This window comes from Brachyhypopomus gauderio, chromosome 7 (assembly GCF_052324685.1).
Source record: "Brachyhypopomus gauderio isolate BG-103 chromosome 7, BGAUD_0.2, whole genome shotgun sequence".
Classification (NCBI taxonomy): Eukaryota; Metazoa; Chordata; class Actinopteri; order Gymnotiformes; family Hypopomidae; genus Brachyhypopomus; species Brachyhypopomus gauderio.
In genome coordinates, this window is record NC_135217.1 from 4047859 (window position 1) to 4073144 (window position 25286).

The 25286-nt window shown below is 41.4% G+C and overlaps 2 protein-coding genes across 2 annotated transcripts in view; one reads left to right on the top strand and one right to left on the bottom strand.

Annotated features, from left to right (window-relative positions):
- The window catches only part of LOC143518509 (nuclear GTPase SLIP-GC-like), a 160387-nt gene that overhangs the window by 23913 nt on the left and 111188 nt on the right, over positions 1–25286 (bottom strand). The gene's annotated exons all lie outside the window — the stretch shown is intronic.
- Positions 1–25286, top strand: part of LOC143518504 (nuclear GTPase SLIP-GC-like) — a 40649-nt gene that overhangs the window by 1038 nt on the left and 14325 nt on the right. Inside the window, exons 2-14 of the mRNA XM_077011006.1 lie at positions 2608–2635; positions 2793–2885; positions 10413–10500; positions 12369–12597; positions 14501–14734; positions 14847–15041; positions 20164–20339; positions 20581–20623; positions 20740–20835; positions 21762–21858; positions 22148–22281; positions 24538–24711; positions 24795–24946. Of these exons, the coding sequence (XP_076867121.1) occupies positions 2623–2635; positions 2793–2885; positions 10413–10500; positions 12369–12597; positions 14501–14734; positions 14847–15041; positions 20164–20339; positions 20581–20623; positions 20740–20835; positions 21762–21858; positions 22148–22281; positions 24538–24711; positions 24795–24946 (1724 nt within the window). The 5' untranslated portion in view covers positions 2608–2622. The remainder of the gene's footprint in view (positions 1–2607; positions 2636–2792; positions 2886–10412; positions 10501–12368; positions 12598–14500; positions 14735–14846; positions 15042–20163; positions 20340–20580; positions 20624–20739; positions 20836–21761; positions 21859–22147; positions 22282–24537; positions 24712–24794; positions 24947–25286) is intronic.

Sequence of the window (25286 nt, forward strand, 5' to 3'; positions counted from 1 at the left end):
CTGGGTAGCTGGGTAGCTGGCATACGCCGCGACAAACTCGAAACCCTTCCCAAACTAAACCCAAAACCAGTCAGAGAAGTAACAGAGGAAAACTTGAGGGAGGCCAGGGAGGGGCGCAGGAGTGAAGTACTCGAACAAACAGGGAAGGAGGGAGACACTGGTGACGAGACACCATGCAACTTGAGACTGAGAGAACTTGATGTGTCGTTGGCGAACGATCCGGCGCTAAGAGCTCTTTGAAGTGAACGACTGGAACTGGTTCCACAAGGGGAGCCGTTTTAGGATCCTATTTGGGAGCCGTTTTTTTCCTTCAGTATCTCGCTGTCCCTCCGTCTCAGTCTTATCCTTCATATTTTTATACTTTAATTTAATAGCACTGTAAGTGATACTTGTGTTATGGTTGCTTTTTATTATGAAGCTACTTTAATACTTTTTCGTACTGTCGTGGGTATTTGTATTTAATACAGTGAGTTCTCCATGTCTAGTAGTTTAAAACTGGGGTTGTTCACATGGTCTTTTTATCCTTCATAGTTTTATACTTTAATTTAAAAGCACTGTATTTGATATTTGTATTGTGACACCTTTTTTGTTATGAAGCTGCTTTAATACTTTTTCGTATTGTGGTGGGTGATTGTACTGTATTTATAACTGTTTAATTTATTTTAAGTTATTATTGTGGAAGTGGTGCTTTTTTGTGATAATTTAATAATTGGTTACAATAAAAGGTTTATTTATAAAGCACTGTAATGCAGCTGTCACGTCTGGCTCCGCCCCCTTTCTTGTAACTCGTTGTTATCACGCCCCCCCCGTCCAGCTGTACTGTGTTAGCTAATCTTGGTTTTCAGTGAGTGTGTGTATATATACATCCTATGTCTCTACTTACCTTCGGGCATCATTACCGGTACTCTAGCTCCTGGTTATACTTTGTCTTGGTTGGTCTTTGATTACCTTCAAGTTTTCTTACAGTTTATGTCTCTCTCCCTTTTCTGATACGTGGTGTTTTGGGTTTTCGGTATGTTTGGTCTCTGTGTTGTGTAACGTGGTTTATGTTAAGGGTTTGGTTGAGTGCGTGTTGCTTGTTCATGTAGTTCGATAACGTGGTTTATGTTACAGGTTTGTCTAGAGTGCGTGTTGCTTGTTCATGTAGTTCGATAACGTGGTTTATGTTACAGGTTTGTCTAGAGTGCGTGTTGCTTGTTCATGTAGTTCGATAACGTGGTTTATGTTACAGGTTTGTCTAGAGTGCGTGTTGCTTGTTCGTGTAGTTCTATGACGTGGTTTAAGTTAAAGGTTTGGTTGAGTGCGTGTATCTTGTTCATGTACGGTCCCTTGTGCTTTTATTACGTTCTCTTAGTTCTGTTTTGTATTTAGATTTTGTGTTCGTGTATGGTTGTTTCTTGCGTCACGTGTGCCTGTTCATGTCAATGTTTACTACTGTTAGTTGTGCTCGTGTTTAGTCCAGTCTAATGCCTTTGTTGTTTCCACTGTCTTAGAGTTTAAGTGTGTGTACTCTGTTCGTCATGCCTCGTCGTTCGCGTTCTACTTGCGTGTCCTCAGGCAAGGTAGAACGCGTAATAAACTCTATGATTGTACAGTCTGCTTCGCATATGTGTCCGCCCCTTGATGATACTACAGCCCCACCGTTACAGCAGCATTTTTACTCATCACAAGTGCTTAACAATGTCAATAATGAAACAAAATGTTATAAAATTAGGTTTAAGATATTAATTAATTAATAATGTAAAAAATATATATGGGGAGCCATTTGGGAGCCGAAAGAGCCGGCTGTCCACAGTAAGAAGAGCCATTAGAGCCGCATCTCAAAATAGAGCCGAAAATCCCATCACTAGAGAGAATGGCTGACCAACGCACAGCATGGAGGCTGAACAACTCAGCAGTGAGATACTGCAGCGATCTTCTTTAAGTAAGGAGGAAGACAGCTGTAGATCATCACTGCTGATTGCGGGAGCTCCGTCTAGAGCTGATCACTCAGTAGTTTGTGAGGTGTTGTCTATACCACTGTCTGAACAGCACAGTAATGTGTGTGGTGTTATCTATACCACTGTCTGAACAGCACAGTAATGTATGTGGTGTTATCTATACCACTGTCTGAACAGAACAGTAGTGTGTGAGGTGTTGTCTGTGTGAGATGTTGTCTGTATCGCTGGTTTTAATCTATATTTATTGCTTGAATTATCCAGTTATTTGTATTTGGACTCCGTCTCTTTCTTTCTCCCTCCTCTTGTTTCTCTTCTCATTTTATTACAGGTAGTAGCAAAATAGATATGAGTAATCTATCTATCTAAATTTGATTTTTAAAATAAGAGGATACAGTCCCTTATCACACAGCTTAACGCTAGTTGGATCCATATTGTGAATAAAAGACTGTGGAATCCAATACCAAGGAGCTCACACAGTCGTACTGATAAGCATGTGTAATTCACTCTGGAGAAGATCAATATGGCAAATATAAAATTAATGACGCTGGGTGCTTGAGTAATCATAGAGGTGCTGAAGAGGTGACCTGGCTATACCAACTGCATTGAATCCCTTGAGGATGAACTTGGACATCATATGCATGTCTGCCATTCTGTTTTGTTTTTTCAGGGAGTCATTCTACAAATGGATGAAGAAGGTAATCTGCACGTTGACTGCCCTGACACGGCTGTGTCTACATTTTGTTCGTACTGGCAGTTGTTTACAGTCTCAATCTGAATTAAGTGAAACAATCTGAATTAAGATATTCACACGAATGCAATACTCATGTTATTTTGTTTGTTTGTTTTGAACAGGACATAAACGGGCACACGAAAGTGAAAACCTCTCTGCTCCACATGTGGCACTTAAAAAACATAAATCGGCCACCTCGATTAACACAGTTGATAGTAAGCTTCACACAGATTTTTCTGCATATATTAACAACTATATAAAAATGTTTAAATATATGTAAAAAATGAAAGGTTTCCCAAATAATGCTGTACCACTATCAGTTGTTGAGATATATAAAAAATAATGTATATTATATTATGTATTAGCTACACTGTAAAAAAAAAAAAGTCGTAAAAAAACGGTAACATGTCCGGCAGCAAAAGTTGCCAAACAGTTACCGTAAAATTACAGTAAAATACCACACATAATTCAACAATGAATTACTGTAAAATTACAGATTTTCCCTGTATTTATTCTTTGTAATTTCACAGCCAAATTTGAGTAAAATTGCAAATTTTCGTTGTAAGAAAACACAGCTAGAATGTTAAAATAACAGCATAATTAGGTTACTTCATGGTATTATTTAAACGATCTACAAATGAACTTGTCAAAGTACAGAGGTAATCTGTGAATATATGTTCATATCCTATAAACTTACAGTGGATAACTGTTAAATGTTGGTTGATCAACGCACAAACTCTTACAATGTACTGTTTATCAATGAGATTTCAACATTAAAATAATTGGATTCTGCTTTTTAAATACACAAAAATAATGTAAAATTATATATTTTTAACCCTATATAAAAGTAGTTTCAAAAGTTATGTGTTTAATTTAACATCCAATGGTCCAATAAATATGCTACTCTTTCCTATTAATTTACGGTGCTTGGGATGTATTAACATCTTAAGTTTCTGTTAAAACTACCAATATTACAATACATTTCTGTAAACATAAATATTTTTGTGGTTATTTTGGTCATTAAATTCCAGCTTACATGAACATTTTACAGTTACCTTTTATTTCAGCAGATAAAAGAATGGTGTACTTACATAAATTAACAAACAACATTTAAAACAATGTAAAAACATTAACCAAAACAATAAAAGAAATAAAAGCTCAGCCATAATACATACTTTCAATCTCTTTATTTTGACAGTTGAACTTCAACAATCATGACAACTGAACTGACTCTAAAAAATATATAAAAAAACACAAAAAGATAGTTACTATGGATTTTTACAATGTTCTCGAGGTTGAAAAGATTTATATTAAATGGGATTCTAAAATATAAACAATAATGTGAACTAACAGCACTAGTTATCTTATATCATTCTCAGTTTATTGTGTAGTATGGACTGTAGCAGCACGTGCCAATTAAAAGATTCAGATTAGGATTGCTTGGGAAAAATGTTTCTTTGTTTCATTTACACACCCAGTAGAAAATCAACAACTTGAAAAATTTAGCTACACTGAATATGCTTCTACAACGAGAACTTTTAATTGGCTAATACAAAGCACAAGGGCCAATCACAGAATCTAATACTTCAATAATCGTTACAGATCATAAAAGGGCTTACACACAGTTGTTTAAGGCATTTTCAACAGTAACAGTAAGATGGTAAGGGTGCTGAAATTATTTTAAGAATTGCACCTAGCTATATGAAACGATCACATCAAATATCTCATAGAACAACATCACTTCATTATCACTGTGCACTTGTGTTCAGTCCCAGTTCACTCACTGTTAGCTGTCACTACATAAAAGTTTATCATTAACTTTATCAAAAAAGATGTCGTATTAGGACACATCCAGAAGGAAGAAAATTCCATAACTCCAGGTTTTGAACATTATGGCAGTTTCTCTCAATGATCTTGTTAGGCATCTGTCACGTAGGGCTATGCCCCCTCTCCTACCTGTCACTCCAGCTTCCCTGTTCCTCGTGTCTGTAGTTCCTTGCCGGTTAGTCCCGCCCAGCTTGTCTGTTTCTATGGTTTCCCATTGACTTCCACGCCCTTGTCATCAGTGTTGTTACCTGGTCCTGGTCTAGTCCTGTGTATTTATAGTCCTTGTATTTCCCATGTCTGGTTATCGGTTGTTTTGTGCATTCATGTTCCTTGTGATCTCTAACGTTCGTAGTTTTCCGTTTCATGTCTCGTTGTTTTCTCCATGATCTCCGTGTGTTCCTGCCTGGTCCGTGAGTCCTCCTAGTTGTGTTTGTAATTCACAATTCCGGATTGCCTGCCCGTTTTGACCCGCACCTGTTACCTTGACCACGTCTTTGGAATTCCTTAGAATAAATCTCGCTCTCCTCAGCGTTTGTGTCCGCCTCCCTGTTCTGCCACGCGCAGATCGTTACAGCATCATTAAACCAGTGCCCACTGCAGCATCTGTGAAAAGAGAAAATCAAATGTTTGTTTTAACCTGCAACCTGTAGGCTATATAGTAATTCTGGGACATCATGTGCACTTTGTAATCAATTTAGAATGCATAACATTGTAACGTAAAGTGCAAAACAATTCTGAAATCACAATAACCCCAAATATCAGACAGTTTTGTTTGACATCCAGGAAGATACGAGGAATGTTGGTCAGAATTGGGCCTGATTTTGGCAGCTGTGTATGGTTTTGACTCGTACCTACATTTTTACAGGGCTTGCAGCTGTAGAGTTCTTGCCCCATTATTCAGTTTCTAAAGTAAACCCATCCATTTCTGACCAGGCTTTTATTGGAGTTTGTGATTGCTTAAAGTGGAACAACTTTCAAAAGTGACTGCACATAAGCTCATCATGGGACCATTTAAAAGTCATACAAATGTTTGTATACATAACCAGAAAACATAGCTGTTTATCAAGTTAAGTAGTGAAATAGTATTACTCATACTGGTGCCTTGATCTTGTGTGCACATACTAGTCTTGAAAGAGGAGTTAGCAAAGAACATAGTAGAGGTGAAACAAGTGTAGATAGGGTGATGTGTCTGAAGATAGAAGTAGAAGGTCTGACATTGAATGTTGCCAGTGGTTATGCTCCACAGGTTGGATGTGAGGAAGAGGAAAAAGAGAAGTTTTGGAAGGATCTAGATGAAGTGAAAGTATTCCCAGTGAGGAGAGAGTGGTGATTGTAACAGACCTATATGGACATGGTGAAGGAAACAGATGATGAGGAAGCAATGGGTAGGTTTGGTGTCAAGGAAAGGAACCAGGAAGGACAGATAGTGGTGGATTCTGCCAAGAGGATGGAAATGGCTGTAGTCAACACTTATTTCCAAAAAGGAACATAGGGTGACCTATGAGTGGAGGGAGGAGTACACAAGTAGACTACATTCTGTGTAGAAGACGAAACACGACAGAGATTGGAGACTATAAGATTGTGACAGGAGAGAGTGTGGCCAAATAGCATCGTATGGTGGTGTGTAGAATTATGTAAAAAAAAAGTCAAACCAGAGAAGACCAAATGGTGGAAACTGAAGAAGGAAGGAATGTGGTAAAGAGTTAAAAGAGGAGCTGTTAAAGGCGCTGGGTTAGACTTGTTAAGGATAGGAATGGTAATGTTTTAACAAGTGAGGAGAGTGTGATGAGAAGATGGAAGGAGTACTTTGTGGATCTAATGAATGAAGAGAATGAAATGGAACAAAGAGTACAGTTTGGAAAGTTTTGGATGGGATGAAGAAAGGAAGGCAGATGGACCTGATGGCATACCAGTGGAGGTACGGAAATCTCTAGGAGAGATAGCAGTGAGGTCTTTGTCTCAACTATTCAATGGTATGGTTGAGAGTGAGAAAATGCCAGAGGAATGGAGGAGAGGTGTGCTGGTACCCATTTTTAAGAACAAGGGTGATGTACAGAGTTGTAACAACTACAATGGAATTAAGTTGATGAGCCACACATTGAAGATCTGGGAGAAAATTGTAGAAGCTAGACTTAGACAAGAGGGAACTATTTGTGAGCAGCAGGGTGTCATGCCAAGAAAGAGCACCACAGATGCCAACTTTGCTTTGAGGATGGACAAGTACCGGTAGGGTCAGAAAGAACTTCACTGAGTGCTGTCTGCTTTTAGAGCTTGTCAAAGCAAGCTATGAACAAAAGGGAAAGATCTGACTTATTTTTATATTCCCTCATTCCGTACATGGAAAAAACACTACCACACTGGCAAAGGATACTGGTTTGCGTTATTTTTAAGGAGGCTGCCGGTCTAATTAATTTACATTTCAACACTTTAACATTGTTGGATATCCTGATATCAATGTGAAACACAATAAATTAAGATTCAAATACAGAAATGTAATGTCTCTCTGAACAGCAGCATGTTAATTTGTTTTGTTTTTTACTGTGTAATGAATCCAGAATAATTCCAAATATTTTGCAGGTTTATTCAACAATAGATGAAATCTAAAGTTAGATAACACGTGTACAAGTAATAATAGTGCAAACATTTTGTGCAAGGCTGTGTTCTCTCAACATTTAGTAATAATAAATAATAATAAAACATAAGTAAATAATAGAAAAATAAGGTTAAAGAATAAAATACAAACAAAAGCTCTCTTTTCTGGTAATAGCACAAACTTTTTATAGCTAGAGCTCAGCATCACAAAAGCAACATAGCCAACATAAAAGCACAAAAACTTGCAGTTTTTTCTAAAAGTTAGGTATACTCTGTAAAATGCTGTTTGTCTGTACAACCTAAAAAAAGACATTAGAAGTATTTATTTAAAGTTGATTAAACACTTGGCCTGGCTGTGCTCATTTTAACTATGTTTATACTAGGGATGCACCGAAATGAAAATTCTTAGCCGAAACCGAAAACCGAAAATGAGGAAACCAAGGCCGAAAGCCGAAAACCGAAACACCGAAATACATTATGCCAAGTAACATTGGATTTATGGCTAACCTCACTAAAATCAAGGCATTGCTATTCAAAGAATAAATCAACTACAAAATTTGATTTGTAAATATTTATTTAGCACTGACATTACAGTAATGCATATTATAAAATAAAATTAGTGGTGGGCCGTTAACGGCGATACCGCTGACAACGGCCGACCACTAATTAAATTAAACTCGCTTGCAGACCGTTTTTATCTGAGAGGATAAATATATGTATTTTATACGAGTTAAATTTAATTATAACTGACTGGCCTGAAAGATAAATATAAATTCTCTCATAAAAACGTGACGTGAGTTGCAACAACATTAAACAGCTCAGGTAAACACACTTCTGAGAAATGTCGTCTGCTCGGCAAAACATAACGGGGCTCAATGTGCTCCATTAGCCTACGAAATCCCTACGACAGAGAACGGCTGATCGTCTAAGGCAACAGTTCCATAATTTTTGGTGTAATGTCCTTTGCCTCGGCGCCATCACTGGAAAACTTTTTTGCTAGCTTTATCCAAATAAGCGCGTGCAGGTGGCGATTTTTGCTTGCGTCATCACAGCACATTGTTTCGGCCGTGTTGTTTCGTGATGAAAGTATTTCGGCCGAAAACCGAAAATGCAAATTTAAGCCATTTCGGCCGAAAATTTTCGGTGGCCGAATTTTCGGTGCATCCCTAGTTTATACTTTTGAGACTGACCTTAGCGCGCGACTCTGCACACCGCGTCACATTCTTTGCAGTGTTGTCAGTAATGATATGTGATAGTTATAAAGAAACACCCCTCAAAAACGGGAAGGAACATTTACCTGACCAATTTTAATGTTGCTTTGTGTTTCAGGTTTGAAAAGTGCTGGAATTTAGGCTAAAGTACTTTAAAATGCTTGAAATTGACACTACTTCGTTTCACAACTGTCTGACTAAACAGTTCTCCTGTATTACGAGCCTCTTGTAATTCCAGGACGAAACATGAGTGAAGACGTTAAGATTGGGCGCTTTGAAAATAAACAACCATTAAATAATGTGATAAAAAACGCCATGAACAGATTAAAATAAACTGGCTAAAACACGTTTGAAACCAAAACTACTATAACACAACGTGTCAGACAACAACCTGTCGTCAGAATGCTACTCATAATAAAATAATTAAACACTCACGGCAAAGCAGCGATTTTAGAAAAAAAAAAAAACTAAGACGTACCTTCAGTTGATATTGAACACAGACACTTGGCGTGAACTGGTGCTTCGGTGCTTCAGTCGGTCTCGCCTTTACCTGCGATTCCGTGAATAACGGAACGTAATGTCTCCAGGCACCTGGCGCTCAAATTCAAACTAGTGCTTCTCGGCATTCATTGGCTGAACAGACCAGGCGCCCACGATTCTGTCCAATCACCACACAGAACTGTTTGCTGATCTGGGGTGGGTTTCCCGAAACGTTCGTAGCGCTAAGTACTTCGTAACCTCGTATGAAACGTACGAGGTTAAGAAGTAGAACGTTTCGGGAAAATCACCCCTGTTTCCTGATGGATGAATGGATGGATAGATCGATCTTCTCTCTCTCTCTCTCTCTCTCACTCACTCACTCACACACACACACACACACACACACACACACACACACACACACAATATTTCTCTGACCCCCCTCCGCAAACTTATTGCTATATATTGCAAAGTTTTAACAGGTTATCTTATGGGCCTTTCTGAAAAAAATCTCCTAATGCCTTATATCTTTGCGCCTTCTGACAAAAAGCCCTTGATTGCCCAGGATTGAGGATTGAGGGACCAAATATTTTATATTATTCACTTGCTTGAGCAGAGTGGAGTAGTATTGCGTTCTAAACTTCTTGCTTTAAATGTCATTTCAAATAAAAGGCTGTTGTTCAGTACTTTGTGTATGTAATTCAATTTACAGCTTTTTTGGTAGCAGAGTTATTAATGTATATTTAGAGAATTGGAAATGGGAAATTTTACATAATATTTTACTTCAAATCTTAATTCACTATAATTCCATGGTCAAATGTAGATGTTAGGCTGTTGTTTTTGGTTCAATATAATTTCTTAATTTCATTTACTGTTTAAAAATGGAAAATTACTGTGAAGTTACAAAAGGCATTGTTCTGTGTTTTTACACTGAAAACTGCATTTTTACACTGATAACTACTAAATTAAAACTCAAGACCCTTAAAAAAATATACAATCCTGTTATAAAACAAGAAATTCTTGTAATTTAAATTTACAGACTTTGACCGTATATTTAAAGGTGTTTTCTTAAAAAAAGTCATTTTCCTGTATTTTACAGGTATATTCTCTTATTATGAAAAAGACAGAAAAATACTGTATTTATTTACAGTAAATATCTGTTAAAAAATGTTATTTTTACAGTGTAGATTTAACATATGCAAATACATACAAATTCCCGATATGTATGATCTCAGAGATTTAGGAACATACTGACTACATAAATCAAGTTAGCAGCTTTGCTTTTTGTTGACATTGGATGTTGTATAAGAGATGCACTTAATTTCCATGATTTCATGTTTTTATAGCAAATGTGCTAATGCTGTACTTGGAGCCAGTATGTTTTTTTTAAATGAAAATTTGCGCCCTCTATCCTATTTGAGGTAGAACTGCACATGAGCTTCAAGTTAAGAACTTAGTGACTTATGAATTGGGCAGAATACACTTAAGTTATGAAACATTCAAATTTAACAATGTTCATAAATGTAACATAAATTTAACAAAATTTTACAAATTACTTAGCGTTTCGAACATTTTGGGATAGGTTCTGTACTTGTGGTTCAAACTTGCCTTTCATTTTCAAATTTTTTTTAGTGACAAGAAATATTAGAATAGCCAAAGAAAAAATGAAAAAGGTTGATGATGGTCTCAGTAAGACATCTGACTTTCATCAATACATCAGGTACTCTTATATTCTTTAGCAGAAGCGCCCCCTAGTGGGCCCGCCGGCGGGCCCAGCTCCTTTACGGCGATATAAAACATATTAAACATTAATGAATCTCCGAACAAAAGCGCTTAAATCAAAATTTCCTATCCCATCTACATGCCTACCGAGTTTCAGCCGTCTACGTGCAGCCGATCGCGAGATATCCGGCTTTGAAGTTGACCACAAAAGTGCACCCCGCGAGGGGGTCTCCCGACATATCCGTTTACAAAACATATTTATGTTGTGAAATGTCTTAATGTTTTGTCACCTAAAAATCGTTTACTAATAAGGCTTTAATTTAAGACCTTAACAGCGTAGATCCGTTGTGGTTAAGTACCTTAAAAAGCTTGCTCACCTCACTGCAAAATTTTCCAAAATCCGCTTCCTGAATGAGACACTCCGACAAATCTGCCCCCTAAGCGTCACAGAAGCGTTTTTAACGCTGATTTGATCCCTCATTACAAAGCTGCAGCGGTTCTGCTTTGATTTGAGTGGTTTTTATTGGTCTAAAGTGGGGTAGTGACTTTGAATGACAGGTTTTACAACCTCTCCCACGGCGAGGTGCGAAGGGGAGGGGGGGAGGGTGAACCAATAAGCCCACAGAGACAAGCTGGAGCCTCAGAAGTGATTGAAAGCTGTTCTAACCAATAGTGTACATCCTTCCGAAGCTAACCAGCCCTCATATGACATGATTGGTCAAGTATATTTTTAAATTGAGCCCTCGGAAACTGGCGCTTCATTTCCTATTTCGGCCGCTAGCATAGCAACATAAGCTAACCCTTTGCTAACCTAAGCTAAGCTCCCCAGAACACACTGTTCGGCGAAACTGAAGCTGCCATGGATTATTTTGTTCGTTTTTATGTGGATTGTGGATACTTTTGAACATAAACGGATTACTTTGTGTGGAATATATGGGCAATTTTCGGAATTTTCGCCAACCCGGAAGTGAGATGGTACACCGGCTACGACGCGATTCTACGTACTGTGAGTGACAATGGATAATTTTTCATAAGCGATATTGTACAAAATATATATTCTAATACTAAACATTAACTAAGCGTTAGATTATAAACAGTTTTAGAGCGTTTGAGTGCTGCAGCACTCTGTATCGTGTCGGATGCTACCGGAGTTGGCTACGGTAACCTAGCTTATGCTGTCGGACTATATTGGACATAAATATGATATCATAACGTTCATATTTGGACATGAAATTTAGTCATTGGAATTTTCTGGTCTTGCTGTAATACGTGCAGCGTTGTTGTTTGTCGTAGCTCCTCGGTTTCGTGTAAGGAATTTGTTGGCATGTTAGCTTAGTTGGCTAATGGTGTGTGTTGGGTGTGGCATATTTAGACATGGGTGTGGTGCACTTGACATACCTTGGATAAAGCTGAATAACTTTTCAATGCTTGCATGGATTTGCTCCATTTTTTCTGTGTTGTTAGAAAAGACCCTAGCGAAATTTATTGTAATTTCTGATACCACATTTGAATAACTATGTGAATATACATTCCAGTCATGTTCAAGTTCAAGTCAGCATTTTTGACATTGCTGGCATATTAGCATCTGCAATAGAGGCTCTAAAATGAACCAAATTATGTGAATATGATACTGAAGTGTATTAATATGTTCCCCCAACTGCCTACTTCAGTTTGAGCCATGAATGATAATTTTCCTATATGTACAACTTGAGATATCTAGTTTTAATGTGAACTATGTCAAAAATGTTAAAAATGGCCACCGGGTGTGCGAATCTGCAGCATAAGGTTAATGGTACAGATCATAAGTACATTATCTAATTGGCAAAAAAAAGTAAAATCGTCTCATTTTATGCATTTTGTGCACAGGGAAAGCATATTAAAATTGGATGATTCATTGAACGAGATGAAGAAAACGACTGTGGGATTGTATGGAATGACTGGAGCTGGCAAGAGCTCACTGATCAACGCTGTTCTGGGGGAGAGATTCCTGCTGCCATCCGGATACATCAAAGCCTGTACATCAGTTATTGTACAGATTGAAGCCAATGTGATAGATTCCAAATACATGGCTGAGATTAAATTTATCTCCAAAACGGTAACCTTCCTTTTTTACCCTTCTGGAAAAGATGAAAAATGAAGAACTGTTAATGATACAAATGTAGTGGTATGGCCAGACAGTGACTCCGACTACGCCACCCCCGGGGTATAAGCTTCCGAGGGACAGTGAATTTGGTCACCCAACCTCCCCAAATTAGTCCCAGATTACCAGGGTTCCCACACACTTCAGGTTGTTGCAATTACGACAGACAGGGTCAGGATAGAAATGTTTATCAAAAAGGCTTCAATTATATCTATATCTTTCTTTTAATCTATTAAGAAATGGTTGGACCCAAACACACACCAACTCACTCACACATTGGGTATGGTCAAGCACAAAATCACAAAGACTACAGAATAGAAAATAACTCAAATAGGCAGGGAGGGGCTTACCAGAGGGATGCTTGTCGCCACCAAGGTGGTTCAACAAACCCACAGGTAAGATGCGCTGACTTCACACCCCAGTGACCCTACACGACCTTACGGGTGAACTCGCGGATGTAAACTCCCACCACCACCCTGCGGTTAGTCCCTGCTCCTACCAAGAGAACAAAGAAATAATGATTGGCCTTGTACCTACCCCCCCCCAAAGAATGGCTGAGCACACCAGGCAGCAGCAAGACAATCCCCCAAAATCCAGTGATCACACACCACAAACAAAAGTTACACACTTGACTCACATAATACATCCCAGAGGGCACCGCAGATATCACCCCCCCACAAGGGCACCACAAACGCCCCAACCACCCCCCAGGAGGAACCCAAGGCCCAAAGAAAATAAAGCAAATGAAACAAAGCAACTGACCAACTCCACACCACAAGAAGATAAACAAACCAAACCAATAAAGTCAAAACAAGGAATTGATACCCACTTACACACACACCCACACACGCACAAGCAGGCACACACACACACACACATGCACGCACGCACGCACACACACACACACACACACAGCCGTATGCAGGGACGACACTCGGCCCGCTCCCAGTAGTACCTCCGTTGGCGGAGTCGGCACCACGTGCGAGTGCACTATAATAAAACACCATAAAAAGATAGCAGAACAACAGCCGGAGCCACCCCAGCACGGCGAGGCGATTGTAGGCCCGGTAGAGAGCGCACGAAAGTGGAAACACCCGGTAACCCAAGTCCAGAATTACTAGACACCCAGGCCGAGTGCTAGTCTCAGAGGTATCAGTCACAAAATATGGAGCCAAACCACGGAGAGACCGCGAATTACATAACCCGCTGTAATGGATTACAAGCGTGTAAGCGCGGAATACGATAAACTCTGAAAGCCACTGCAAAGAGCTGGCCACCAAGTGGATCCACCTCCAAAAGAATGTAGTCGAACGAACCCCAATCACAGCCTCAACAGAAATCGCCTGCAAATGAACAGCATCAAACCAATGCTGATGACCAGACAGAACGGCATAGGGCAGGAAAGGGAGTGCTAATAGGAGGGAGATAGTGAGTGAGGGAGTGAGTTATTTAGAAATAAATACAGCGATTATTTGCTATAGCCATCATAGTAAATAACAGCCCTCTTGTGGTTTGCTCTCTCACTTTAAATCAGTGACATAAACCACAGTATAACGAGACCTTGACAAATCAGTAACATAAAACACAGTATAATGAAACCTTGACAAATCAGTGACATAAAACACAGTATAATGAAACCTTGACAAATCAGTGACATAAACCACAGTATAATGAAACCTTGACATATCAGTGACATAAAACACAGTATAACGAGACTTTGACAAAGCTATTTTGTGTGCAGCCAGAGTCACTGCAAAAAACAAAAACCTGAACACATAACTTGTGTGCTTCGCTTATACTATGCAAGTCTGTCCACAATGGTTTCTGAATGTGTTTTTGAAAACACAATGTCTTTCAGGACTGGGAAGATGAGCTGAAGGACCTTCTGAGTATCGTGTCAGAGGCTCGCACAGATTCTCAAGGACAGGACAATGATGACTCAAATAACATAACAATGGCAGATGAAAAGATAAAAGCACTGTATGGAAATGATGGTGCTTCTAAGACCTTACAGGAACTCATGAACGCTGATAATTTCACAGAAATTCCAGAGTTTCTCACCTCGGGATTAAAACAAATCACAAATGAGAATGTGAGTAGGTGTTGCTTATTGAGAATGTTATTTTGAATGATTGAATCATATACTGTAACTACAAATATGAAAGAGTTTCAAGCTTTATGCTTATTTATATATGCACCATCAGGCATCAGATTTCTCTGAAGCAATTGAGTGCTATATTAAGCATGATGAATCGAGCCCCGGAGGATGTTACTGGCCTATAGTAGCCAGTGTGACGATCAAGATTCCAAGCTGCAAAGACATTTTGAAGCATGTTGTCTTAGTGGATCTCCCAGGAACCGGAGACTGCAACAAGACCAGAGATGAGATGTGGAAAAAGGTGATTATTGCTTATAGATCAAAAAATACAAATGAATGAAATTATGAAATCTTGAATTATACACCATTTTCCAAATTATTATTATTTTTCTCAGATTTTCCTAAATGGTCAATGCAAATAATTGTAATACTCTGGCCTCAGGCAGAGTAGTGGGTGGACCAGATTTGAAGAGAGGCGGGGTTTTATTGGACAGGTCAGGGGCTATCTGTCACGTTGAGGTCCCCGACCCCTCGCTTTGGGCGTCTGTTTACGTTGTCTGCGTCTAGTTGTCTGCGTCTGTGGATCTCCGTGGGTGCGGTTATGTCTTGTGATCATCCGTCTCACCTGTGGCTCGTCTCGTCATCATGTGGGGTTTATGTGGTTTGTCTATTTAATGTGCGTTCGCGCAGTGTCCTGTGCTCGTCGTTGTCTGAGTCATACCCGTTTCTGTGTGTTTCTGTGTTCTATGTGCGCTGTCTGCACTATTTGTTCTAATAAACGTTACGTCCGTTCAGTCAAGAAGGATTTTCTGTCTCGTCCTTCGCCACGCTCCGGACGTGACAGAACGACGAGCCGAATCAGAGACAGAATGCCAGGCTACGCCACCCGGGCAAAGAAGGGCCAGAGACCCAGCAAGCGACACCATGCCTCTTCCCCTGCCCAGCACCGCAAAGCCACAGTGACTCCTGAGATGATGCAGCAGGACCCGGTATGTTCGCTCATGCTGCGTCAGGCTCAGGAGAGCTCCACCGCGGAGATGGCGGATTATTACCGCGAGGCCGCGGAACGGATGTGGAGGGAGCGAGACCCCTCTCCTTCCCGAGACCTCTCACCTCTGAGGGTAGGTGCCTTCGAGATCTGCACCACCGAGAAAACCCCGGAGTGCAAGTTTGAGGGAGAGGACTCTCCGAGCGAGGAGAAAGAGGAGGAAGAAACCATCCGCCCTCCATGTGCTCCGCCCCCACCGAGTATTACGAGGAGAGGAGGAGGAAGGCTATCCTCCTTCGGTGTGCTCCACCCCCATCGTGGATTACGGTGGGGGTGAAGAGGAGGAAGAGGACTCTCCTCCTTCTGTGTGTTCCGCCCCCACCGTAGACTACGGTGAAGGTGAAGAGGAAGAAGACCGTCCTCCCTCCATATACTCTGCTCCCGCCGATTACTACGGTGAAGGCGAAGAGGAAGAAGACTACCCTCCCTCCGTATGCGCCGAGTACTACGGTACGGGCGAAGAGGAGGAGGACTATCCCCTCTCCATATGCTCCGCCCCCACCGTGTACTAAGGTGAGGGCGATGAGGAAGACTATCCTCCCTCCGTGTGCTCGGGTGTCTCCGAGTCCATGGATAGCGAGCCGTATACGGAGGATGAGGGGAGTTCGTCTCTCTCTCTGAGCACTCCGCCAAGACTGTAAGGGGGAGGAACAGTTCGGAGGTGAGCGCTATGGACTACTCCTGGGGTGAGAGCCCGGCAGAGCCCATGAACTGGAGCCTGGGCAGCGAGGAGGAGGAGATGGAGACCGAGGAGACTCCCGCTGTCAGGTCCAGTGAGGAAGCGCGGGGAGGAAGGGGATTTCCCTGATGTGATTCCCCAGAGAGAGAGAGGGCGGGTCGGCAGGCCTACCCCACGACACGCCCCCCAAGGGCTCCCAAAGAAGCCTGTAGCGTGCCGACCGGGAAGGCTGCAAGAGCGTCCGCCAGCTGCGCCGCACCCGGTGGTGGGTTTGCGGCGAGGGCGGGGAGAGGACCACCCACCGCAACGCCTGCAGCTCCCGCAGCTCCTGGGTTCTCCCCGCTGGCCGCTCTCCTCCTGGTGCGCAGCCTGGCGCCGTTTACGTATTTGTCTGTCCCGGTGTTCGTATGTATGTATGTGTGTTTGCCAAATCCCCTTTTCCCTCTTGTGCCTCTGTGTGTAAATGTACCTGTTTGTGTGTTTGTAAATGTCCCAGTGTGTCTGTCTAACGTGCTTTCCCCAGTCTTCCCAGGAAGGGTGTTTTAGGCTGTTCGTGGCAGACTCTCCACCGAGGGTGGTCATCTCTCAGACGCGTGACTGAGAGCTTCGGATCCGCCCATCGACGTGGGTTCGGGGCACTTGGTCCTGTTGACACCCCGGGACGGGTAGTGCCCTTGGTGGAGGAGTCTGTCACATTGAGGTCCCCAACCCCTCCCTTTTGGCGTGTTTACGTTGTCTGCGTCTGTGGATCTCCGTGGGTGCAGTTATGTCTTGTGATCATCCGTCTCACCTGTCTCGTCTCTCGTCATCACGTGGGGTTTATGTGGTTTGTCTATTTAATGTGCGTTCGCGCAGTGTCCTGTGCTCGTCGTTGTCTGAGTCATACCCGTGTCTGTGTGTTTCCGTGTTCTATGTGCGCTGTCTGCACTATTTGTTCTAATAAACGTTACATCCGTTCAGTCAAGAAGGATTTTCTGTCTCGTTCTTCGCCACGCTCCGGACGTGACACTATCTCCTCAGGAGAGGAGGAGAGACAGACTACCAACTTAACTTGACAAGTTTATGCAAAAAATGAGGGGCATAACCACACACATATAGTGAGGAGAACAAGTATTTAATACACTGCTGATTTTGCTGGTTTTCACACTTGCAATGCATGTAGAAATCTGTAATTTTTATCATAGGTGCTATTCAAGTGTGAGTGATGGAATCTAAAAACTAAATCCAGAAAATCATACTGAATGACTTTTAAATTATTATTTTAAATTATTTCCTGGAAGTATTTGGAAGTATTTGATACCTTACCAAACAGTACGAATTCTGGCTCTCACAGACCTGTTAGTTGCTCTTTAAGAGGCCCTCCTGTTCTCCACTCTTTACCTGTATTACCTGCACCTGTTTGAACTAAATAGAATAAAAAGACACCTGTCCACACTCACACACAAACAAACTCCAACCTCACCACAATGGCCAAGACCAGAGACCTGTGCAAGGACATCAGGGACAAAATTATAGCCCTGCACAAGGCCGGAATGGGCTACAGGAAGATTAATGAGAAGACAACACCAGTAGGCACAATAATTAGAAAATGGAAGAAGACAAAGATAAGTCAACCTCCCTCGGTCTGGAGCTCCCTGCAAGATCTCACCTCGTGGGGTTGCACTGATAGTGAGGAAGGTAAAGAAAGAGCCCAAAACTACTCTGCAGGACCTGGTCAATGACCTGCAGCAAGCTGGAACCACTGTTTCCAAAAAAAACTATTAGTAATACATTGCGCCGTCATGGCTTAAAATCCTGCAGTGCACGCTATGTCCCCCTGCTTAAGCCAGCACATGTCCAGCCCATCTGAAGTTTGCCTATGACCATATAGGTGATCCAGATGAGGTGTGGGAGATGGTCAGATGAGACTAAAATAGAGCTTTATGGTCTAAACTCCACTCACCGTGTTTGGAGGAAAATGAAGGAAGAGTACAAACCCCAGAACACCATGCCTACAGTGAAACACGGAGGTGGAAGCATCATTGTTTGGGGATGCTTTTCTGGAAAGGGGACAGGGCGGATGGATGGAGCCATGTATTGCGAGATATTGGCCAACAACCTTCTTCCCTCAGTAAGAGCACTGAAGATGGGTCGCGGTTGGGTCTATCAAAATGACAATGACCCGAAGCACACCGCCCGGGCAACTACATAATAAGCATCTCCAGGTCCTGGAGTGGCCTAGCCAGTCTCCAGATCTGAACCCGATCGAAAATCTCTGGAAACACCTGAAATTCTGTGTTGCCCAGCGACAGCCTAGAAACCTCAAGGATCTGAAGAAGATCTGTATGGAGGAGTGGGCCAAAATCCCTGCTGTAGTGTGTGCAAACCTTGTAAAGAACTACAGGAAACATCTTACTTCTGTAATCGAAAACAAAGGTTTCTGTACCAAGTATTAAGTTTCGTTTTTCTGATGTATCAAATACTTATTTCCTGTAATAAAATGCAAATTAATAATTTAAGTCATTCAGTGTGATTTTCTGGATTTTTTTTAGATTCCATCACTCACACTTGAAGAGCACCTATGATAAAAATTACAGATTTCTACATGCATTGCAAGTGTGAAAACCAGCAAAATCGGCAGCGTATCAAATACTTGTTCTCCTCACTGTATGTGTGTGGTTATGCCCCTCATTTTTTGCGTAAACTTGTCAAGTTAAGTTGGTAGTCTGTCTCTCCTCCTCTCCTGAGGAGATAGTGTCACGTCCGGAGCGTGGCGAAGAACGAGACAGAAAATCCTTCTTGACTGAACGGACGTAACGTTTATTAGAACAAATAGCGCAGACAGCGCACATAGAACACGGAAACACACAGACACGGGTATGACTCAGACAACGACGAGCACAGGACACTGCGCGAACGCACATTAAATAGACAAACCACATAAACCCCACGTGATGACGAGAGACGAGACAGGTGAGACGGATGATCACAAGACATAACTGCACCCACAGAGATCCACAGGCGCAGACAACGTAAACATGCCAAAAGGGAGGGGTCGGGGACCTCAACGTGACAGACTCCCTCACCAAGGGCACTAACAGTCCCGGGGTGCCAACAGGACCAAGTGCCCCAAACCCACGTCGATGGGCGGATCCGAAGCTCTCAGTCATGCGTCTGGGAGATGACCGCCCTCGGTGGAGAGTCTGCCACGAACAGCCTAGAACACCATCACTCACACTTGAAGAGCACCTATGATAAAAATTACAGATTTCTACATTCATTGCAAGTGTGAAAACCAGCAAAATCGGCAGCGTATCAAATACTTGTTCTCCTCACTGTACAAAACACTAATACACTACACGAACAAGACTATTGTTTTGAAACCCGTGACCTGCTTAATAATGAACATCCTTCTTAATTAAGTAGTTTTCCTTTAATTGGGCTGACCTGGCAAACTAATTATCACAGGTGTCTGAGATTGATTTCAGTAATCCGAAGAGACCTGAGACACAATACCATCAATGAGTTTACTGAAAAAACAAAACATGAAATCTTTGACACTTAAATCTAATTTGCATAATAATTTGGAACATGGTGTAACTACCAGCTCATCTGTCCTTTGAAGCATACTATAAAACTGGTAATTTGCAAAAAGCAATAAAAAAGGAGTAATTGTGCTTTAGCTCAATAAAACCTTAAATCTTTTCTGTTCTACAGAAACTGACAGATTGTTCAGCAGTTTGGATTGTAAGTGAAATAGGACGTGCTGCTTCTGAGAAATCGGCCTGGGATATTATGAAAAACATAAGAGATATGGCACAGGGTGGCGAGTGCAACAGTCTCTCTTTTATCTGCACTAAGACTGATGTAATCAGCACTCAGTCCTACATGAGGTGAGTAGCCTTTAATGATTCTAATGCTAAATGTAGCAGGATTTTTCAATGACACATGAGCCATGTGTATGGACATACACTTTCAGTTTACTACGTTTACCACATACCAGTTTACTATGAATGATGTTCACTACATATATTGAATATGTGAATAACTAATATCTCTAACACTAACTGAAATGAAATTGGTTTGGTCATTCTCATTTACACTAAAATACTGACAATCACATATTTTAAACAGATCAGCAAAGCTCAAGGATGAAGACTTTGATACCACATGCACGGTGAACATTTTTGTTCAAATTATTATAAAAAATCTCAAGAAAAGTTCATTATTTGCTATTGGCACTGTCAGTTAGAACTAAGAGTGTATGAATAAACAACTTGCATATCTTTACAGGACACTCAAAAGAGAAAATCGGCATGCATAATACACAGAAACAAAAAAGCCAAGGAAGCAGTGAAGAAGAATTTTGATACACAACATATAATAAAGGTATTTTATGAAATAATTTTATCAGGTATGTACAGCGTGAAAACAGGAACCCAGGTCACTTTTCCTTTGGGGACCTGAGTTAAGTTTTACAATTACTCAAGGACACTTTAGTGAATATCGACAGGTCTCAGTCTGGGTAACTGGCCATCTACTTTGGAATGACCATCTTTCCAGCATAAATCAAAACCATGGGTATGGAAAAGGTTAAGGAACAAATTTCAGGGCACTACGGTAGGTCAGGTCCCCTGACAAACCCACACCAATAGATATAGTGTGTCACAGTATGGAGGCCCCATGTCATCTGCCCCCGTCAGCAGTGTCAGTATTCTATGACTCCATGGATGTACTTTTGATTTCAAAAGTGGGGGGGGACATGGATTCGTCGCTATTTAAATATTTGGTTTTAACCGTAAAAACGGGGGGGGGGGGGGGGGGGGGACCAAAACCGGCTTTTGAAAAAGTGGGGGGGGGGGGGCCCTCGTCCCCCCCCAAATTACGTCCGTGTATGACTCTCCTGTCATTGTTACGTTGTGGTCATCCCCCAAATGGGCATCACCCACCTGAGGGTCTATTTATGTCTCATCTTTGTCTGCTTGTAATTGTATGCTTAATTTGGATTATGTCACAGATTTTGAGTTTTACACTTTATCCATTAAATCCTCCATTTTCCCTGAGACTGGAGTGAGCGCTTCCTCCTTTTTTGGCTCTTCCTTCATCTGTCACACAGGGATACATTTTATTTGGCCATATTGAAGTTAAAAATGCACACGTTTCATTCAGTTGTGAAAGACAGTATAGGTGGTATTCAATACTCAATTGCTCCTTTAATTCCTGTAAGCATGCAAAATGTTTGATTCCACATTACAACATAAAATGTCTGCATTTGGAGCCGTGTGCTAATGTCCCTCTTCATGTTTATCCCTTAGAAACATTTTGGTTGTGGTGATGACTTCCTCTCCATTTTTACTGTGAGTTCTGAAGAATTCTTCAGTGACACTCCAATCCTAGAAAAAGAGCAAACAGGTGAAGGATGCATCGTTCTAAATACTAAACATGAACAAATTTTCCATCCATCCATTTACATCCACTTATCCGGGTCTGGGTCATGGGGGCAGTAGCCTAAGCAAAGAGGCCCAGCACTGTGGATCGGACAGTGGTCGAAGGCAGGGGCCTTGGCATTCTGATCCTCGGTTGTAATGTGACCAACAAAATGTTATGGATCTGTAAAACCAAGTTAAATACAGAATAATATTGGTAAAACAGATGTACTAATAATAGATGATCTGACTGACATTCTCTGATCTGAATACAGAGATACCAAAACTCCAGGACTTCTTGAGGAAGTACAACAATCACCAAATCAAAGACATGGGTAATCAGTATATCCATGGAGCACGTGGGATCCTTTACCTGATAGAAGGTTCTAGAGACACCAGCAATGACATGGTATGCCTTTACATCATATTGCAAATCACATCAGGGAATTCATGACACCACTCACTAGAAGTTACTACCTTGTTCCTACACATAATATTGCAGATGTCAGGGCTGGCTCGGATGCCACGCCTTCTACCTACCTCCACAAGAGGCACCCAAGTCAGTCCTAGACTCGCTGGGCGCAATCAGCGGTGATCCGTTTCAGCCGTTTCCAGGGCTTCTTAAGGAAGCTTGGTGAAACGGATCACTGCTGATTCGTTTTGGTCTCATGCCGTCACGCTCTCAGCCTCTCTCTTGTCTTCTCCCAAGTTGCGTTCCCATGTTAAGGTGTCTTGCCACCTTACTCTCTCTTTCTCTAGCTCTCTCTTGTCCTCTCTCTCTTTTCTTTTACTTATTCGAGTATCTACCTCCTGCGCCACTTCTGGTCCATCTCAAGTTTTCCTCCAGCCTTATTTCTTCCTGTCAGTTACTCTTTTATTTTTGGGAAGGGTTTTGTTTTGTTACGGCGTTCGCCTGTGGCCAGCCACTTCCCCTGGCGTCCTTTGTTTCATTTTACGCGTCGAGTTTTTTCCACGTTCTTTCAGTTGCCGTTGTTGTTTTTCCTCCCGTGTCTATACGGTTTAGTTTTGACTTTTTACATGTTGAGTATTCCATGTTGTTTTCTGTTGGTTTTTCCCCGTGTTCTACAGTTGTGCTTTATTTTTACGCATTGAGTTTTCCGTGTCATTTTTGAGTTTCGTTTTGCTACGTTGTGTGTATGCAGAGTGATTTTCTGCATACTGTGCTTTCTGTTTGTTTGTGTGTGCTTATTTCATACACACAGTCCTAATTATAAGCACTTATCCCAATTGGTTTCTAACGGCATTTGGGTTCAAAACTCCCTTCATTTTCTTACACGGTGTGTACCGGTCTATACACCCCGCGTTACAGCAGAGGTGTGTTATCACATGGCACACAATTTGTCAGTCCTCTGATAAATTGGCTCTCTTCATTGTCCCTCTGTTTACCTGATATTATCTAAGCTGTGATTCGTTCTCTAACTTGAAACAAAATACTGGAATTCAAGTGGAAATGACAACCAAGGAGGAAACCACTATTGAAAGTAAATCATAAAAACGTGAGAGTCAAACAACTGAAACTAGACAGCAAGGGGGAAACCAAGAATTCACATGAAGAAAAAAACAAGGGAGCATATACACACTAGAGCAAACACACTATTATCAGCTGGAGACTGCGATGATAGGTAGAATAAGTGATAAGGGGTGTAGACAAAAGGTGGTGCTAGGAATAAACAAAAGCACATGGCAGGATGGACAGGAAAACAAACAGAACTGAAAGGGAGGGCACCAAGTTGGGGCTAAGAAAGAAACAAGAGCATGTGGTAACAAAGAAACAAATCAAACTATAAGAACCCAAGAGGGCAGACAGAGTGGAAACGTGACCACAGTGAAGAGGGCCTACAGTACATCAATACATTTAGCTAGCTAAGGGGCTGAGTGAACAATATCATAATGGCACGGGTTCACATGTTCAGTAGTGCCTATGTATACTGTTGTTGAGAAGGATCATTTTGGGCTTAAGTCCCAAAGGCCCAACTCCATCGACATCCCTAGTATCAACAGATTGGCCACCAATTACATTAATCATTTAATCCATTACACAGAACTACAGAATTCAGGTCCAGATTTGGATTTGAGGTCCAAATTTGAATACTATGAATGACCATGCATGTGACCAATAAACTTGATTTGAATACAGATGCTCTGGAAATCTTGTCAGGAATAATGCAGGGTTGCCAACTCTCACGCATTGAGCGTGAGACACACGCATTTGACCGTCTTCACACGCTCTCACGCCACACTTCCGATTTCTTACGGCGAAAAAAAATCTAGTCTATTTACCTCTGATCCATATCTATGATTCAATGAGTTACTAGTTCGCTCTGGCGCCAGCAACTGGCGATCGATAGATCGCGATATAATACTTAATTTGTGTCCATTTCAAGTCCCCCGCTCAAACAGTTACTTTCGCCACCCCCCCCCCACTCAACAACTTACGTTCGACACCCCCCCCCCCCACTCAACAACTTACGTTCGACACTCCCCCCCCCCCCCCCCCCCCCCACTCAACAACTTATGTTCGACACCCACCAGTCAACAATTTACACTCGCCACCCCCTCCAGGTTCAAATCTCACTCCAAGCGATCTTGAAAAGTTGGCAACCCTGATAATGTCAAAACTGGTTTTGTAATGTTTATTTTTCAGAATACAAAGAGGAATGCGCTATTCAAACGCCTGTCGAAAAATCTTGACAGTGCACTTGAGAACTTAGAGGAATGTCATAATACTGTTTCAAACGATCTGGAAGACTTCCTTTCTGCAGGAACAAAAGAATCTGAGAAAAACTGTGTTACAGTTGCAAGAAAAGTCATCAAACCAGTAAGTATTTTAATCATGTTTTAAATATTTGGATTATTTCTTCAATTAGTTCAATTGTTTTTATTCCTGTTATTCCTGTCAAGAATATAGACAGTCGTGGATTTCATCAAACACTGTCAGCACTGTGCAGGAATAATGGATACCACAGATCTAAAAATGGAGAGCTTAATCTGAATCTAACTTTGGCAACCCATATGTATGACAACATTGATGAACACTTCAACAACCTTTTCCTGTGAGTACAACCCAATTCAGTAAAATTTTTATTTTTGCATTGTATTTATAACATTTTTGTGTGTTAACATATATATGAGTAACATAGAGCTTCTAATGTATGTCTGTGGGATGTGCTGGACCCACTCACACACTCATTACCCCTAGTGCCTTCACCTTACACATATTTTCCAGCTGTTCTTTCATCCCTTGATATTTTTGAGCTTGTTGTATTCCTTGTTTCTGATATTGCAATCACATGGGATATAAAATCTGGTTGGTTAGCCATTATGATTTTTTCAGTTTCCAGCCAATACTCAGCACAGATGTTTCTGTGTATTACACCGACCACTTGCCAGTGT